General features: G+C 39.9%; 1 protein-coding gene across 1 annotated transcript in view; it reads left to right on the plus strand.

The window, feature by feature from the left end:
• Positions 1 to 20,395, plus strand: part of TEAD4 (TEA domain transcription factor 4) — a 61,464-nt gene that overhangs the window by 14,731 nt on the left and 26,338 nt on the right. The window contains exon 4 of the mRNA XM_032189227.1: positions 555 to 809. Coding sequence (XP_032045118.1) covers positions 555 to 809 — 255 coding nt within the window. The remainder of the gene's footprint in view (positions 1 to 554; positions 810 to 20,395) is intronic.

Raw genomic sequence — 20,395 nt, forward strand, 5'->3', positions numbered from 1 at the left:
CTCCAGGAACTGCTCTTTAGAAGTGCAGTTGATCCTTGAGAAGAAATGTCAGTGTTAAAAGTGGCACTGACTGCGAACTCCAAAGCAATGAAACAGCATCTGAGAAAATTTCAGCTCCAATGCTCAGTAATGAGTAGATAATGCATCACTGCTTTGCTTTGTGTAGCCTTTCATACAGACTGAATCACTGTATGCATGCTTCAGGAAGTTAAATAACGCTTTCAAAATTAATGACATCAGCAGGAGAAGGAAATTAGGAGATGAAGACACAGACAGGCAAGAGGACAGTTTCTGAGGAGAACTGGAAAGTGATAGAGAGTTAATGAACCAAACAGAAACTGGAGCAGGCTGTTGTTTCAGAAGCGTTTGTAGAAAAGGTTTCTATCTCCAACATTAGTAGAAATCAAGCACATGATCAATTCACCTTTTAAGATAAACTTGAAGTAAAACTCCTCCTCACTGAGTATTTTTTTGTTGCTGTTTCTTTAGTATAGCTTCATTTTTCTAGAGAGGAGGATTTCTAACTCATGGATGGGATATGTTTGTCAACACAGGTTCTGAGTCTGCTTCTCCACGTGGCACCTTGGAGCTTCTAGCTGGCACCATTACCTCCAACGAGTGGAGCTCTCCCACCTCCCCTGAGGGGAGCAACGACTCAGGGGGCAGCGAGGCCTTGGACAAACCAATTGACAATGATGCTGAGGGTGTATGGAGTCCGGACATTGAGCAGAGCTTCCAGGAAGCGCTAGCCATCTACCCACCATGTGGACGGCGGAAGATTATCTTGTCAGACGAAGGCAAGATGTATGGTAAGGAGAAAGAAAGGACACGTCACCAAATTTCAGGCAGCCTACCCTGTGCAAGTCAGTTCTACCACTCATGTTCTGAATGAATTCTTTCTTCTCAAGCTACCCCAAATTGATGCAGTTGGTCACTTCAAGTTGTATTTAGGAAAATTCACAAAGGTTTTAATTAGCATAAGATTTTAACATCTGTATATGCATATGTGAAAATCAGAAAGAATTAGAGATTGGATGCCAGGGGAATCCAATTGGATGCCTTACTGATTTTCAGGGGAAAATCAGTAAGGTAGCTCCCAGAGTTGGTCATGCTGTTGAATTAAATTTTGGGAAGATGGCTCCATGAAGTGACTAAGTCTATCTTTTAAGGTATCTCTCACTGCTGTCCCCAACATCCTTGTTATTCTAACAGGTAAAGGCTTGTGTGTCTGTTGCTACGAGACAGAAATTCAGCTCCTGAACCTCCCACTGATCCTGGTGGTGGTGTGCAAGCAGCTACAGTTAGTTTTTTAGTTACACTTTTGTGATCTTCAGAAGGACAGAAAACAGACTCTTTTGGATGCACCCTTTCATTGTAGCTAGCCATCTTTCAGTTCTGGCATGAATGCCTTTCACCAGTGAGTTGTTCTCAGCTAGCTAGCTAGTTACCCAGTCCTGAACACAGAATTGCTGGCTTGCAGTTGCAGCAGAAGTCAACTTCTTAGGTAGTAGACATGATTTTGAATTAATCTTTTGACCCATTCCACAGTTAAGCAATATTTCTTGTTTTTTGTCCACAAAAAAAAACAAGTCCAACCTGCATTCTATACCTCAGAGTTTTGGAAGGAGTCACCTGGTACTTCTATGACTAAAAAGCAATGCTCAGGTTAAGAGTGCATAGTTGTTTTTAGTTAAAAGTCCAAGGTTAAAACTGTGTGCTAGCAAGGATCTTATGTAAGGCAGACCTCTCACTGCCCAGTCAGTGTTTTTTTTTCCTTTTACAATTGAATCTGTTTCTCTTTGCACACATGGGAGTGCCCTGCTCTGAAGTTTCATATAGAACATTTCACAAGTCATTCTGTAGATTTCTGTCCACCCATCGGGCCATTGTTCTTTGAACTAGGGATTAGATTACCCTCATTAAGGGGGCAGGAGTGGGATTTTGTTTACACAGCTTTATCTGCAATTCATGTTTTTAATGGTTACATGCATCAGTATATCTGTAACAGAGCAATGTATGTTGAATAAGACTGATCACCCTAAATTGCAATAAGTGTCAATATTCAGATGTAGACATCCATTTTTGCCCTATGTTGGCACTAATACTGTTATGGTTATGCCATGGAACTGCCCAAGGAACTGATCCGTAATACTAACACAAAGAAAAAGGGTGAAAAAGTGAACTTCAGTTTACATAGGGCTGATGGTATGTTTCATTGCCCAGCCACACAATTGCTTGTGCTGATATTTAGAGAAGGGATGATGGGAATGGGAATGAGGATCTATAACTAAGGTGAGCATAGGACTGCTTCTAAAATCTTACTTGAAAATCTATCCCATGGTGCTTTATGGTAATGAAACAGAGGTTAGAGACATGTTCCTTGCTGCTGTAAGTCTGTGCTGCTTTTCATGACAGCTGACTTTTAAAATTACTGGTGAAAGTGTTGTGTTTAAAGACTGTCTTCATTCACTAATCATTCTGTGCATAGCCTTTGAACTACTTCAGCTTTGGGGTTAATATGTCAGAGCAGGGAGTGAAATGGACTGGAAAAGAAATGAGAGAGCAAAAGTAAAAGTGAAGTAGAATGAACTACAGAAGCAAATGAGAATTAGCTGGAATTTTGTGGAAAGTCCCTAACTGCACTGGTGAGTTGGAGAAGGTAAATAACCTACTTGCAGGGTAAAAAGTTTAGGCTCAGCTCTGGGAGATGAAATGAACAAATTTTCTTCAACCCCTTGCTCATTACTCCAAATAGGACAGTGTCCCTGCTTGCCTTCAGTGCACCTGTTCCCAGCATGGATAGTTAGTTCAATGAACTCCTGACAGACGCCTAGGCTCAGATTTATGCCCTCCTTTGCTTACTAGTCTCTAGGATCCATGCCAAAGAAGCAGGGCGCAGCCTGGAATCTATAGAAAGATATGACCGGGCAGGGAGAACAAATATAGTCCCTGATTTCATCTTCTCAATGCTTATGAGCCAGGTCCCAGAACAGGACAAGCTGTAGGTGGAGCAGGACCTGCCTCCAAGGGAAGGTTGTTTAGCTGTCCTATGACTGGTTTGCACATAACACTTCTCAAGTCTCATTCAGTAAGTTACAGAGAAGCGCATATGCACCTTTTTGAAAAATGTGAAACACAGAATGATAGAATATCCCAAGTTGGAAGGGACCCACAAGGATCATAAAGTCCGACTTCTGGCTCCACACAAACATTTTCATTGTTTCCCAGTAAGAACTGGGTTGGTACTATTCTGGATGGTGTACTGTCGTGGTACTATTCTGCATGATGTTTCATTTCCAAGGATCTCTTCTGTGTGTGATTTATATAGTTTTCACCTGGTGGGAGGCAATTTGTTATCAGTTTTAAATTAGTAGCTATTACCAGTGAACATGTTGAACAAGCTAAAGTGCACCAGGCCATTATGAAGAACTTGTGCTGTTTTGTTTGAAAACATTTAAAATTGCACCAAAATGTGCAGTTCAGCTTGTACACTGGCCTCATGGTCATGTTCCCTACCCTCTTCAGAATTCACATGCTTTTTGTAGCTCTTCAGGTGACATTCCACTTATTGCTGCTGTATGGAATGCATCATGTGGACATGATTCCTGCTTCACCTGCAAGCCAGTCAAGTTCTTGATGCCTTTGCCATTTTCTTTTCTTTCATTATCTTTTTACCTCCTAGACATATTGTACTGCCATAGGCAGCATCCTGATTGGATAAGCTTATACCACAACACTGCTTACAATGCAAGCCCTCGCTCTCCCTACCAATAGTCTCTGCTTACCACCTGCTTGAGGCATGAAAAGCTGTGTTGTCATATATGGGATCCTGTTATGTTGATCTTTCTATTCACTTTAGTATCAGTGAGTCCAGTACACCCATTAACTGGCTGATCTGCTGCCTTCTGGTACCACCAAGGTCTTGCAAGGATAACTCTCATAATAGTGCTTCCTACTAGAATAACACGGGAGTACAGTATTACAGATCTGGCTTTTACATTGTCCATCTGTTTTTATGTGGGAGAAATAATACCTATATCATTTGTCCCAAATAAACAATCACATAGTTCAGTGTTACAGTCATTATTTCCTGGTATCTTCAGTATTGGTCTGGAGAAAGAGGAGAGAAAAACATTAGTACCTTTGTGTGATTTGCATGAGGATCCTTAAGAGTGAGAGTCTCCCAACACTAATGAGCATGGAGAAATAAAAAGTAACGAGCAAAGTGAGATTTAGTTTAACAAAACACTGCTGAGCGGGCTTAGCCAAACAAACTTCTGAACACTGAACAAACATCTGGCTTAGAGCACCTTTTTGTAACATGAGCTGGAATCGGCCACTGTTCTGAAGGAGGCAGTAGTTCAGCAGATAGCTTTCAAATGGCTCAGTAACTTCTGTGCTGAGCAGGGTGGAGCAGATAGCTGAGAGCGCTCATCTCTCAGTCTGGTGCCATCTATTTGTTTCTTAAAGTCCTGATATGGCAAAGAGCAAATATCAAAAGATGCTCAAAACTCAGTCTGAGTGACAGGAGAAACATAATTAACCATGTTAATAGTTAAAAACCTAGAAGAGGCAGTGAACTGCAAAGATTTGAACTTGCAATATGAAATAAGCTGCTATAAAACGTCATTCTGATGCTGAAAACCTCCACATCTCAGGTAGTTCTTCCTACCCCTGTTCTGAAGTGTCTAGGTAAATTGTAGAATATAGTCTTCATTTCAAAGGGATATGTTACCAGTTAATATTTTTTCCCCAACCTCAGAAATTAATCTAGTAAGTCTGAAAAGCAAACAAACCCAAAGAAACAAAACATATACTGCCTGTCCCAGTTCAAAAACAATTTTCCTCCATGAGTGGAAGGAGGAATATTACAGCTATTACTATTGTAGAAACCTTCAAGACCTTTAATGCTTTCAAGGTCTTAATACTTTATTCTATAGCTAGTTCAGAGTCTCGCCTGATATTGTTTCAGTCAAAGCAATTGGAATATGCTGAGGATACACTCAGTTGCCACTGAACTGCCTGGCTGAGGTAACCGCAAAACTTGGATTTGAGCTGTGATATCTGTCAGGGAAAAAAACTAATGCAGTTCCTATTCCTTCCATTATCTTGACCTAATGAACCATAGAATGTCCCTTTATCCCACAGTTTTGGTAACAGAATGCAATCTTCCATTTTAGATACTAGAAGGTAGACAAAACGTAGATTCTGTCAGGATGCAGAGTTTTCCATCTTCTGTTCTTTTTCTGGGGATATGTATGATGTTTTTGGAGTTGCTTAATAACAAGGCTTAGTTTCACTGAGTCAGTTTTCCACTTTGCTTATGTGTAGTTCTAGTTCTTTGTTGTTAACTAGGTGGAACCAGGTTTCTGGAGACTTTTGCAACAAATAAAACTTCTGCTGGAGTTTGTCAAATTTCTCCTTCCATCTCCTTTCTAAGCAGAATTTAGTTTTCTTAATATTAAATTATATGTCAGTTTAACTGCTCATTTTTCTATGTGAACATAAAAACAACTTTTTTTTTTCTATGTATTACAAGCACTTCCTGAGTATTGAGGTATTTACCACTTTTGAAATGTCTACCAACTAGGAAACTGCTTGCAATTGCAATTAATATAACTGATAACACTGGCTGTGGCATTTTTCCTTAACATGCTTGGTGAACAGAAATAAATTAGTAGTTTTATTGTGCCCTACATGTTATCTAAATGACTGTGAGTACTTTCTTTTTCTTCATTCTGCTGTTTAAACAACGGGCATTTCCTTTTCATGTCCCTTTGTGATTTTAGCAATTTTGTAGTCCCATTTTTATATGTCAGGCCTAAAACTAAGTATGTTTTGTGGAATTGAGATTTTCCCACTGTGTCTGTCTGCAGCCACAGAGCTTTTCTCATGTTGATGTAACTTCCTTCATTAGCAACAGTGCACTGCTCTTTTTGGCTCTTCCTTTGGCTTTTTCATTTCTAAATTTCAAATGTTTAGTAATTCTCCAAGATAGAGCTAATCTGTAGCAGTTTACTGTCAGCAGTGTAATTCTTTGTTATAAATTGCACAGAGTTTAAATCATTCCTGGTTTAGTAAGCCAGTCATGTGCTTTGTAGTTGCGTCCACTCCTTCTGTCTTGTTACCTGAGAGATGGTTTCAATTTAATTTGTCAGCCTTTTCCTTTGTTTCAAGTCACTGCTTTATTTTCTGCTGTGCTTCTGGGTAACTATGTGTTTCCAGTTGTTTTCTGAAAAGTTTAGTAGAAAGCCCTAGTGTTTCTTTCCATTTTAAAAAACACTATTCCTTCACAATTGAATCCAAATATTTGCTAGTATGCTCTTAGATAAATCTGCTCTTAAATAAAGAAAACGTTTGTTTATAATTTCAGTTTCAATCCAAAACCTGGGAACAAAATCAGATGTGGAAAATGAAAATTAATCAAGTCCAGTGGCTTGGGTTTCTTTTTGCCTGAAAACAAGAACATGTAAATCTCTTCTGGCCAGGCTTTTGCAAACACATTACCAGAAGGATCTCAAAAACATGGATTGAGTTCTAAGAAGAGCAATGAGCATACCAGACTTAACATTGAACTCTGGGAGTTGAAGGGACTGATTTAGGAGGAAAGATTAAAGTAGCTAAATATACATAGCTTGGCTAAGTGATGACTGAATGGTGGGGGGTGGGGTGGATACATAATAACAGTCTAAAAATATTTGAAGGGTGTTAACATTTAGGGGAGAGAGAGGGATTTTATGTGGAACATGTGAGCATGACTAGGATTAATGGTAGAGAAAAAAGGAATATAGGATGGATATCAGAAGAAGTTTCATGATAGCACAGTGTTCAGTACTGAGAGATCTCTTACATAAGGAGATAGAATAGAAAAGCTGTTATTTGAGATTTTTAAAATTGTATCAGATAAAACTATTAAGAAATGTATTTGTAAAACTAGTGCTAAAGTATACCCTAGTGTAGCAGAGTTTTGTATAAATGAGACTGATTACAGATTGGATATAATTTTATACGGCATTGTAATAGAGGAAATAGAAAACTGTGGCCATTAGTTGGTGATTAAATATTGCTTTCCACTTTGAATATCTGTGGATTTTTTTTCAAAATTGTTAGTAATATGTTACATACTGTTTGTGGGTTCATTTGAACCAAAAAAGTTAATTAGACCAATGAAGGCACAGACTTCTCAAGCCTGCAACAGGAAAAGCAAACTTCAAGATAAATACAAGGAATGCTTTCGCAGAATGTCTTAATTCTGTTGATTATTGAGGGGGATGATAGCATTTCTCAAGCAAGGGTTTGCATCTACAAAGAGCTGATGAGCATCAATGCACAGATTGCACAGGAAAAAATTAGCCTTTTTTCTTCTACAGTGCAAGTAAATAAAATCTGTCACATGAATGAAGTCTCCCTTAAAGGTGTGTCTTAAAGCTGGAGGGCAGGGGTGATGTAAAACTTAGCAAAGCTTTATGTAATTGCATATCAAAACATCCCTGTGCATTTGTTAAGCAAAATGAAGACAAGTCAACATAGCCTTTTGAGGTTCCAGCGCCTTAAGGGGTGGCCCCAAAAGGAAGGAAAGATGCTTGATCAGAAAAATACTATTACAGCTATAAGATGAGGAAGCATTCTCATTTGTACAGGATCCAGCTAATGAACACAGGAGAACTAGGACTGTGTGTTGGTTTTAACAGTTGCTCATTAGCTAATCCATAACAAACCCTGTATTGTCTGTGTACAGCAAAGATCTGGGCAGCAAAACTGTGAAGGCTGTGTGTAATTTGTACCCAAACAGATGGTCTCACAAGTCTATTGGTCACTGGCAGAGCAGACTTAAACCTCTGGCCTGGGTGCACCTGCTGCTGAAGGGTACATAGCAGCTGTTCCTCATTTTTGTCACCTTGAACTTCTGACCCATCCTCTGGGTACTCCTTCAAATTCTCTGGAGCTTATTGCATGCATGCATACAGACACAGTCTTGCTCTATCCCTAGCTTTTTGAACAGGAAATGTCACTGTTTTCATTGAAAACCTTCCACCGAAAATGTCTTTAAGAATCACTCTCTTCCCCAGAGCATGATTTGCGCAGTAATCACAAATCCCTTTTCAGGAACTTGGTGTCTACAGACTGGAATGCCAGTCGTGTAACCAGCTCTTGATGAAATAACACAATAGGAATAACCCAAACTGTTGACTAGAAGTGCATGGGGCATAGGCCTACTTCTAATCACAGTGGTGTTACAGGGAAACACGTGTGAGTGTGTTATTTAGCACAATGGTATCTGGAACCTTCACTGGAGTTTCTAAGCTTTTCTTCAACATGAGCAGTGTGTCATCATCTTTACTTGTAGAACTATTTAAAAAAAACAAAAAAAAACCAAAAAACTTCAAAGCTTATCTCCTCTCTTTCTGGGAATGGAGAAAGAGCCAACTCTAATTAAGCTGTTCATGACTAGCCTGATGTTTTTATGGCTAAAACTGGAGGAAAGTGATTCTAGATACAACAACCTTTGTCTACAAAATAAATGAAACACATAGAAATTTGTGAATTTCCTTCTAGATCCACGTGCATTTTTAAGTATTCCTTGCAGCTTAAATAGCTTTGTCAGCCTCCTGTTCCTGCTTTTGTGCCAGTGCCTGAATCCTGGTTGCCAGCTATCAGGTTACATTATAAACTGTAAGGGAACATGTGTTTAAATAATGTAGAACAGAACTGCTCCAGTGTTAGGTGCAAAAAGAAAGAGGGGGAAAAATCACAAGTCACTGTAAAGAAATGTTATGAACTTGGCACAATTTAGCTATTATCCAGACCAGATTCTGGGTAGCTACCCAGAACAAAGTTCACAGAACAAAGCCTTAATTTCTGTGAAGCTTTTCTGTCCACGTTCTCTTATAACCAGCAATGATCAGTTCTTAATTTTCACCTCTTAGAGAATGTGTTGACCTGATCTATGGAATAATCTGGTGAGAGGGAGTTAAGGAAAAAGGCAAATGCATTTTCAGGAAGAGTCAGCCATTCAGTTAGGCTCAGCTTCCCATAAAGCTATAACCTGATGTCTTAAAGTAATCTTCAGCATACAAAGAAGGACTGGGTCCTGGTGTTCAGGTTAGTGAAGCAGTCAGAACACAAGAGCTAAACTAGACCAGACCAAATGCCTAGAGAACTGAATAGTGCTGTGTTGGTCATGCAGCAACTGGCTGAATGGATCTCACAGATCCCTTTTAGCTCTGATTTCTGTCATGGCTGGAACTTTGAATATTTGATTAGCGTGCCATCAGGGCACATGCTCAAGAATAGCACTTGGGCAGAAATCTTCAAGAAACAGTGTACTGTTGGTGCCAACAGAGGCAGTTGAGTGAAAAAGCAGGAGGACGAGATGTGCTGAAGTTTTGGTATCCTTTGAGGCAGTATCACTGAGGACTACTGAGAGTTGCTTTCAGATGCCCTTCAGCTATTGGAAGTTACTGAAACAGGTGGGCAAAACATTAATTGACCTAAAAGAGAGTTTAGCATATGTCTGATTGTGTAATGTAGAACTTGGATTCATGGGAACTAGAGGATGTTGTTATAGTTAAGCATAGGTTTCAGTGCTACCCTCAATGGTCATGCTTTTCTAACAACATGGGCCTTAGTGAGGAAAATATTCTTGTGCCTGTACAACATTGTCATTCTCAGATGACCTATGAGAATGAAAGTTTGACATGCCTTTCCATGCGTGATTTTTACTGGCTCTTTTGTGTGTTACCTGATGCCATGCTTTGTAGCATATTCAAGACTCATTACTCCGTGTAGCTGCTTTGGTGTGATTTTGGGATTTCCCAGACAAAGTCAGTCTAAACAATTTATTTAAGATTCTCATCAGTCTTGGTTCCTGCCTACGTACTGGATCAGCTTACATTTCTATGTCCTGATGCGATAATGTGGGAAAACAAAGCTGATGAGGCTGTTCAACTGATGCACTGAAAAACACTGTACTCAAGGCTGAGGGTTGGTGCAGAACTGCGTAGCCTGGAGCTTCCCATTAGGGTAATGGTGAAGGATTGCTACATACATGCATTGCTGCACTCCTTTCCAAGGAATAACCTCCCATACCTTTGGGGCAGTAATTAGGAGTTACTTTAATTCTGTCTTCAAACAAATGAATAAAGGACAGGAAGAGCATTGCCCATACTCTTACCAGTCCATGTTCTACAGTTAGGTGGAATACAATTCCAAGCTGCAGTTTCCCTGCTGGCAAAATTGTTTTAAGAAGATCTACTCTGATTCTTACTCTATTCTATCTACTGTGCCAGCACTGTGGTCCACAGGGCCACAAAAGGAACTGACTGAAAGGAAAACAAAACAGAAAAACAGAAACCCAGACCTAACCAACCAACCAACCAACAATCCCTATCCCCAACCCTACTGCCGCAAAAAAACAACCGAACCCAAACAAACAAACAAAACCAAATACCATACACCAAATAAACAAAACCAACAAAATCCAAGGGGGGTGCTTATTTTTTAATTTTGGCAATTAGAGTAGTATATGTCTACTCTCCCTTCCATCCTCTTTATTTCAGAAATTTAGTTGGAATCACTGCACACAGGAGATAATGAAATACTTTATGGGCAGAAATGACCAGCTGAGGAAAAGGGAAGCTCTTCAAGTTGAATGAAGAATTTGTTGCTGTAACTACTCACAAGGTGACTGACTTTTCACCTATCTCCACTCATTATTTGGAACCAATAAGAAGCTACCCAAACCCTGCAGACTCTGTAATTATTAACCCTCATTCATGTACCTTGCATGAAACATCTTAAACTGGCCATCAAGGAAGAGCAGTTTCTGAATGCAGTTAGCCCTTTTTGTGTTTCTAGGTTTGGGTTTAATTTATACAGTGAAAAAGAGAATTGCTCTTCTCAGGAAGACTTTTTATGTGAGACAGTTTCATTTTTTAGATCGGTTATTAAATGAAACACTTGAGTTTTATGACCATAAGCAAATTTTACCTTATATGAGGGGATGAAATAATATTTTGTCACCTTTGCAAAGTACATTTAGATTCAGAGTTGAAAAGTGCAGCATCTTTCCAAACAAGTGTATGTCTAATGAAGAGATGCTGGTCTAGCTTAACTAACATGTTCTGCCCCAGCAAATAAAGCTTTAACTTCTTTAAAAGTCTTCTTAACAGCTTTAAAACTTCTTTAACCGGGTTGTTGCACTCAAAGAGTCAACAACTCAGTGTCCAGGTGGAAACAAGTGGCAAACCTGAGGAGACAGTATTGGGAATGACACTATTTAACGTCTTTGTCGGTGGTACGGAAAAGTGAGATTGAGTGTACCCTCAAAAAGTTTGCCAATGTCACCATGCTGTGTGGTGTGGTTGACATACTGGAAAGAATGGATGCCATCCAGAGGGACCTGGACAGGCTTGAGGGGTGGGCCTGTGAGAATCTCATGAGGTTCAACAAGACCAACTGCAAGGTCTTGCACTGAGGCCAGGGCAATCCAAAACACAAGTAGGGAGAAGAATGCATTGTAAGCAGCACTGGTAAGAAGGACTGGCGGGTATTGGTTGACAGCAAGCTCAACATGAGCCAGCAACGTGCGCTTGCAGCCCAGAAAGCCAACTGTATCCTGGGCTGCATCAAAAGGAGCATGGCCAGCAGGTTGAGGAAGGTGAATCTTCCCCTCTACTCTGCTCTCAGGAGACCCTACCTGGAGTAATGCGTTCAGCTCTGGGGACCCCAACAAAAGAAGGATATGGGCCTATTAGAACGAGTCCAGACGAGGGACATGAGAATGATCAAAGGACTGGAATACCTCTCCGTATCGAGACAGGCTGAGGGAGTTGGGGTTGTTCAGCCTGGAGAAGATTCTTGGGTGACCTTATAGTGACCTTCCAGTACCTAAAGAAGGCCTACAAGAAGGCAGGAGAGGGACTTTATCAGGTAGTGTTTTGATAGGACAAGGAGTAATGGCTTTGAACTAAAAGTGGGTAGATCTAGTCTAGATCTAAGGAACAAATTCTTTACTGTGAAGGTGGTGAGGCAATAGAACAGGTTTCCCAGAGAAGCTGTGGATGCCCCATCCCCAGAAGTGTTTAAGACCAGGTTGGATGGGGTTTTGAGCAACCTAGTCTAGTGGGAGGTGTCCCTGCCCATGGCAGGGGGGTTGGAACTGGATGGTCTTTAAGGTCCCTTCCAGCCCAAACCATTCAAAGATTCTATGATTTTGCTTCATTTCAGAGGATGGAGGAGCTGAGCAATTTGCACAGTCAAATAATGAAAACAGATATATCAAGACAGAGCTTAAGATGATGTGGTACTAAGCACTTCGTAAAAATGCTTGCATTTATATGATTTTTTTGATTTTTTTTTCAGAAGGACTAGCTCAGCTTTTTTTCTTGAGTTTTCATCTCAAAATTTTATTGCAGGAACTGCAATGATCTCAGAGATTTTTCTCATGGAAGGTTAAAACAGAAAATTAAAGAATGATAGGAGTGATGAAACTCATCTCACAGCTGGATATAAAGTTCTCTGGTATGTGTAACTGTGCTACAGGAACTCAAACTTGACTGCTAAGCACTGTAATTCTGCAGTGGCAGGGGAGAGATGTCTTCATAGTATAGACCAGTGCGCTGCAGTAAACTACTATGTTTTTCTATGGTCTGTTTCATGCAAAGGGTCTCAGTATGATGATCATAACTATGTATTAAGTTTTTTTATTGCTTCCTGAGTATGTCTGGATTCAGTATAGAAGTTAGGAAGAAAAATACAGGCTGTTAAGAATTGTGAAAGAAATTTGATCAGAGTTAAGTTTGTTAATATATCATTTAAAGAGTTGTCTGCAACTCTTGTCTCAAAATGAACATGCCACTCTTGAGATTGTACACTGTTATTGGGGCCACTTGCCACATGGATTTGCCACAGCTGCAGTCCAGATTAATGGGAAGAACAAGACACCATGCTGCATTATTTGCTCAGTATATTTAATTTATAGTTACTGTTGAAGACTACAGAACAATGAAGAGCAGACATCAGAGTTTAGAGATTAATGGTTGGGAAGCTGAGGATGTAGGGTCTCAGGGAGGGGTGAATAGAAAGATTGTTACCACATTTTTCTTTTTTTATTAACTTTGGGGATAGCCTTAACTCTGGTATTGGAATTATGAGTAGAAGCAAGAGCGGAAGCAAAGGGGGGGGGAAATTGAGCCTTTCAAAGAGCCTGGGTGCTGAACATCATCGCTGTATTATATATGTGATATACAAAGACAAAATTCAGAAAGAGGGTGAGAAGGAACTGTAGAAGAGATAGAGTTCAAAGTCTAAAATTTCATAGACAAGTTCACTAATTAGAAGATTTTAAGGTTGAAAACAAGCAAGCTAAGGAATCAAGAAAGATGTGACATTAATGATTGCCAGCAGTCAAGGAAGATAGGAAGGGGTGAAGGGAACCCAGGCCAGAAAGGGAAAAGTCACATGCTGCATTTTATCTGGCTTTGGACAAGTTAGGCTGGGAAACTGGGAAGCTAGCAGAAGATTCTCACCAAGTCTTGGGTAGGAAAAAATGATTTGTGTCAGAGCGATCTAATAAAATCAGCATAAAAACTAAAGTTAAGGATGATATCAGTAAGAGTTGAGTGTGCATCTTGCTGAGAAGATGGGATTAGCCAACAGAAAGACAAAAATGTGGTTTTGAAATATGCAGGCCTGTTTGTGGAAAAGGTGATGCCCAGGAAGGCATTTAGTGTAGATGGGAGGAGGAAGCAATGCATTGAGTGGCAGAAAATAAGGCTGTACAAGGAAGTAGGGACCAGGGCAGAGGCCAGTGTCAGTTAATTCCATATTGTACATGCTCTCATGAACATTATATGGTTTTGTATTGTGTCATTCTGTAGTAACTTGCTGGATGTTTAGTTTTGTGTCATATTCACAGAATCACAAAATCATCGAATAGGTTAGGTTGGAAGGAACCTTAACGTTCATCTAGTTTTGGCCTCCCCCCCTGCCCCCATGATGGGCAGAGATGCCACCCACTAGATCACGTTGCCCAGGGCCTTATCCAACCTTATCTTGAACACTTCCAGGGATGGGGCATCCACAGCTTCTCTTGGAAACCTGTTCCAGTGCCTCACCACCCTGAGAGAAGAATTTTCTCCTAACCTCTAATCTAAATATCCCCTCTTTTAGTTTGAAGTCATTCCTCCTTGTCCTGTCATTGTCTGCCTGAACAAAATGTTGCTCTCCATCTTTTTTTATAAGCCTCCTTTAAGTATTGAAAAGCTGCAATAAGTTTACCCAGAGCCTTCTCTTCTTCAGGCTGAATATCCCCAGCTCTCTCATTCTTTCTTCATAGGAGAGGTGCTCCAGCCCCTTGATCATCTTCGTGTCCTTACTCTGGACCTGTTCTAACAGATTCACATTCTTCTTGTGAATTCTGAAATGATAGTTGAGATGGCTTTCTTGACCTTGCTTTGATTAACCTTTCACTGGATACACCTGGATAGGTGCTTTTTTAGATCTCTTGTCTTTGCTGCACTTCACAGGTAGGTAGGTGCACACAGTAGCTTTTGGAACAGAACAGAACAGGTATCACTATCAAGAAGCAGATACTTTCATGTAGTTTCCTTCTGGAAGGATTTTGCAGAAATCACAATGAGTTCTTTGCTCTCATCCATCACAGAAGAGTGTTTTTAGTTCTCCTACCTGTCTTTGAAAATAGGTGTGCAAGAAATATCAAGGCTTAAAGAGAAACCTTTTCCGCCTCTTGTACAAGCAGTAATATACTAGTACTAGCAGAAAGCCAGCATGAAGCTTTGAGGTGGGCTTGGAAATGCTTTCTATCTGTGGAATTTCCGTCATTTTTTCCCCCTCTCCCTTGGATGTAGACACTTCTCTCCTCTGACACTGAAAGGCTCACAACTGTAGAAAGAATGGAGAATCAAAAAGTCACTTTACTCACTTCTGTTAGCAGTGTCTTCCTGGTAGCTGCTGAAATGCACAGTTTTGCAATTCAGTGTGAGAGCGAGTGTGAGTTAAATTGATGTCATCAGAAATTTATTTGTGAGGAGTGAGAAGTAAAGAACATGAGAGAGTATCTCTTTACTTCTCTCTCTCTCTCTCTCTCTTTTTCATGTCATGCTTACAAGGGGAAGGCTTCAGGGGAGGATAAAGAGCTTTTGGGTCCTGGGCTGCAGTTGGTATGTTGGCTAGAGCTTCATGAAACCCAATGCGTGGTTTCGACAGAGGAGGCACAACTGTTGGCAGGTTCTGGTGACCATGGCAGGCCTCAGCAAGAGTTATTCTAAGAACACAACATATGATCAGATTACTGAGGGACACTTTACACGGCTCTAAAAAATGAACCATCCAATGTTTTATGACAGCTCTGCCTGTTGTGGCCAAGTGAGGAGTGCTACCCTTTGCTTACCCAACAGCCAGAGCTGTGAAACAAATAAAATGCTTGCCATAGGCTATGAGCCTTCAGACTTTCAGTAGAGTAACACCTGCTTACATCTAACTTCTGATAAACAAAAGACACTTAGGACTTGTTTCTCTTGCAGTTTTGGTTCATGGTAATTTAATACATTCTTGCTTCAGAGATTACTGAGCTTGGCAATTTGCATAGTTCCATCTTTAATAATCCCTCTGTTGATAATGTCTTTGTGGGGGTGGTCTGTTTTTTTTTTTGCTACCAGTATCTTTATTTGCTTAACATACTCTGCCACCTTTCTTTTTTTCCTGGTTTTGTGAGGACACAATTCTGGAAGAGGAAGTCTTGTACATTTATATGAAAGCTGGCAAGCAGGAAAGTGAATTCTAAATCTGGAAATTTGGGGGATGCATATTTAAATGCTCTCTCTCTACAGAATTTCTACACCAGCTTCTAATATGTATAATTTTTACAATAGTTTCCCTTCCTCTCAGTGTTCTTCAGTGTAATGCATTGCCTGCTTTGCAATATTTGCTGATTTTGTCGAAGACAAAGAGTTAAACATACACTTTAGGAAACAATTTCCACTTCCAAAGGCTCAACTTCAGTTTATTGCCTCTCCAACGCATTTTCCAGTCTCAGCTTCCCTAGTTTTATTCACTTAGTCCCTCCTAGTTCCTCTGGTGATGTGGCAGATAATGCAGTTTTTTTCCTCCAGTGCTCCTTATTTCTTACTGTGCCTCTACTCCTACATGGGTTCTCCTTGGGCTGCAGTTGTTTCAGAGTTGTCCCTGCTCTGGCATGAGTCCTCTACAGGCTGCAGTTGCCTCTGTAGTCTCTGCCATGGAGCACCTCTTTCCAAAATTACTTTGCCAGCCTTATCCCCAAGAGTATCTCCTTCCACATCTCATCCTTTTTTCCTTTTTTTTTTTTTTTTTTTCTCCAAATATATCTTTTCACACATCTCGCATGTCTCCTTTTGCACATCCTCACATCTCCTTTTGGTGATTCCTTTCGTCTGTCTCCTCATGTGTCTCCTGCCTCTAGTGGCTATTGCCCTTTCTGAAATGTTTGAGCAAAGGTGGCATGTGGTTCTCTGACTGGTTAAGGTTTTGGTACATAAAGGGATGTTTTCATCCATTTTGGAGATGGCTAGAATCAACTGTGACTGGCACAGGGCAGTTCATGGCATCTTCTCACACAAATATAGCCTTGCAGCTCTCTACTATTGAAGCAGAGTAGTGCTCTGTCTGACTGGTCAGTTTGTATAATTTATTGACTTCCATGGAATCACAACAAATCTAATCTTATTCTATACCATCTATTATACCTGTCTGATAATCCATTGAAATTTAGTTATGCAAGGATGACCCATACTTCAGTAGTGTCCATAGTGTTTTTATGTGTTCAAATTGTAGTATAACCCAATGTGCATCCTTTTAAAGTTTGTCTGCATGAAATTCTTCACATCCACTTCTTTTCAAGGGTAATTTTTCCTCTCTCTTCCATTAAATCATTTTCCCTTGTCCCACAACAGGCCATCTTGGTGTATATACATTTTCCTTCTTGTTTCTGTGCAGATAATGTGTTTTGAGCACCTTGTCTTGTTCTGCCTATTTCCCACATTTGAATTGTGCCAAACCATCCTGAAATTCTAGATATTACAATATATGTGGGAGCAGCACCTCTTAACATCACTTCAGTAGTTGCTTACCTTGCAACTTGGATCCATGGAGATCTTTGGATCACATGGAGACTTTGAAGAACTATATATATTATTTCTGGCACTAGAGAAAGGTGGTCTGGATATTTGTCACTAGTAATGGGTGTTAGCTTTGTAAAAATGGTTACACTGGTTGAAAAAACAGCCAGGTGGAATGTAGCAACAATAGCGGCTCTTCCCATAAAAATCTCTTGGGCATGTCACTATGCTATGCTGAAACTGGGAAATGAAGAGGTCAGTGATTATATGCTGTGCATTGTGTGTCTGGCACAAAAGCAGTTCCTAATTTGCGTATAGAGGAGCTGGAGCTGTTTTCTTGTCTCAGCTACAGACCTGATCCTTCCACAAGGAGAATAAGGAGAACTTTGGTAATGATACCATTAGAAAAAAAGATTAACATCTGTAAAGGTAAAACACTTTCCCATCCCTACCTGTGCTTTGGTGAACATGGCCTAAATACAATCATGGAAATTCACATTCTTTCTGTGAAATAGATGGAATTAGTAACATTGTCAGCCCTTCCCTAAAGGTTTGGCTGGTGAATCTGTAGCACAGAATCTGTCCTTACATTCATTATTTTTTTTCTGTCTTGAGTTAAAAAAGGATTTAGAATAAAACCAATGTTTTCAAGGAAGAGTAAACTCTCTGAATAAAAATCACATTTCTTACCACTGCTTGCTTTCTTGATGTCTATGATGTCCTAATGTACAAGTTTTTCCCATACATTTTCCACAGAAAATAAAGCCTTTTTAACAGTTACAAATAAGCTTCACAAGAGCTGTGGCTTTGCATCCCAGTTTGTTCTTGTTCCATTCCTCAAACAGTTGCGGCCATATAAGACATTGCAGCTGTATACTTCCCACTCCAAATTTTAATTGAGGTATTCTATCACAACTAGTGTGGTCACCACAGCTGTGTTATTTTGCAGAGCCTGCTCTTTCTGTCATGTTTCCTGCCTTGAATCAGCCTAGAGTTCAGATGTGTAGCTACTGCTTTTCTGTTTCTGCTTTTTATTCCTCCATCACACTCCTGCTCAAAAAAAAAAGAAAAAAAAAAAGACAATAAAATAAGGATATTTGTTAAGAGCTGATACATGTGAACCTGTTTATGGAACTGCATAGTCTGCCTTGTATCTTGGTGTCCACTGTCCAGCTGTGGTGATAGTTGTGAATCAAGTCTAAACCTTATTCTCCTGTTTGCTCCTGAAGTTGTCAGTAGTTCATCGCTTCTGTTTCTCTTCCTGATTTTTAAATCCTAGATCTCATTCTTGTGCAGTTTCATGCTGTCATTCCAAGCAATTTCAAATTCTGTACTTGTAACTCTGTAGCTTCATGTTTCATTGTGTTTTGCAATTCATGTTGCTGATAATAAATACCATTTTCCTCATTTATCACTGTGACTGTCTTTTCTTTGTATCCCTGTACTGGCCTCTCATTTTCCTACACTGCTCATTCCCTTGGCCCTGAAGGACCTATTCTGCCTGTCTGAGCCTGCAATGACTGTTTGTTCTATATTCAGACAAGGATTTCTTCACCTCTTTCAGACAGTGCCCCACATTCCTGTTTATTGGAGCTCCCCATAATCTTCCACAAAACTAAGCTTACTTGTCTCTGTCTTCTCTAAAGAATTTACTGTATCATTTCACACTCCAAAATCCCATGTAACCATTTTCATATATTTACCGATTGTTGTTTATTTTCTTAGTCTTAGTTTCACAGAATGACAGAATCATTTAGGTTGGAAGGGTTCTGTTGAGAGATTCCTCTTTTGCTACAGCAAATTGCCCAAGACTGTGTCCAGTTGGGTTTTGAGTATCTCTAAGGATGGATACTACACAACCTCTCTGGGCAACCTGTTCCAGTATTTGACCACCCTCACAGTAAATAAGTGTTTTTTGTTGGTGTTTTATTTTATTTTATTTTATTTTATTTTATTTTATTTTATTTTATTTTATTTTATTTTATTTTATTTTATTTTATTTTATTTTATTTTATTTTATTTTATTTTATTTTATTTTATTTTTTTCTTGTGTCAGGTGGAATTTCATGAGTTTCATTTTGTGATTGTTGTCTCTTGTCCTGTGCACTACTGAGAAGAGAGTGGGCCCTTCTTCGTTCACTCACATCAGGCATTTATATTCATTGGTAAAACTATCCAAGAGTCTTCTCTAGGCAGAGAACAAGTCCAGCACTCTCAGTCTTATGTGAAAGATGTTTTAGTCCATTAATCTTCTATTTATTTATTTATTTATTTATTGATGGACCTTTGCAGGACTTAATCCAGTATGTCCATATCTTTCTTGTGCTGAAGAGCCTCAAACTGGACTCAGTATTCCAGGTATCTCCTTAGCAGCACTGAGGAGAGGGGAAGGATCACCTCCCTTGACCTGCTGGCAATGCTCTTCCTAATGCAGCCTGGGATGCTGTTGCCCTTCTTAGCTGTAGGGGCACATTCCTGCTTCACATTCAGTTTGTTTTCAGCCCAGGTCCTTTCCTTCAAAGCAGCTTTCCAAATTGTCAGTTCCCAGCATATGCTGATGCTTAGAGTTCTGCAGAACTCTGCATTTCCCTTTGTGGGACTCCATGAGATTACTGTTTGACCATTTCTCCAGTCAAGGTCCTTCTCCTGTCAAACACATTCTGAATAGCAGTACATACAATCTGGTCTATCAGCAACTCCTCCCAGTTTTGTGTGAACTTTCTGTGGTGCATTACGTCCCATTGTCTAGGTCATTAATAAAGGTGCTGAACTGTATTGGCCTAGTACACCACTACAGACTTGCCTCTAACTGAACTTTGTGCAATTGGTCAGAATCCTCTGGGTCTGGCTGTTCAGCCAGTTTTCAGTCCACCTTCTTGTCTGCTTACCCAACTCATGCTTCTTCTGCTTGTCAATGAGGGTTTATGGGAGACAGTTTCAAATGCTATACTAAAGTTGAGGTACTCAATGTGTAGCGGTCTCCAAGTTAGTCATCTCATTGCAGAAGCTGTGTTGGGTAAGAATGATTTCCCGTTTGTAAATCCATGTGTACTACTTCCAATCACCTTCTTGTCCTTTGTGTGTCTGGAAATGAAGTATGAGGTGCTCCATCACTTCCAGGTATTGAGGTATTTCCTGGTTCTTCCTTCTTGCCTTTCTGAATGATGGAGAGTGAATGGATTTTTTTTTTTTTTGATTGGTTAGTTGGTTGGTTTTGTTTGTTTGTTTTCTGTTCATAGTGGCTATCTTGATCCATGCCTACGGAGTTTACACACTGT

Source organism: Aythya fuligula, chromosome 1, assembly GCF_009819795.1.
Source record: "Aythya fuligula isolate bAytFul2 chromosome 1, bAytFul2.pri, whole genome shotgun sequence".
NCBI classification, from domain to species: domain Eukaryota; kingdom Metazoa; phylum Chordata; class Aves; order Anseriformes; family Anatidae; genus Aythya; species Aythya fuligula.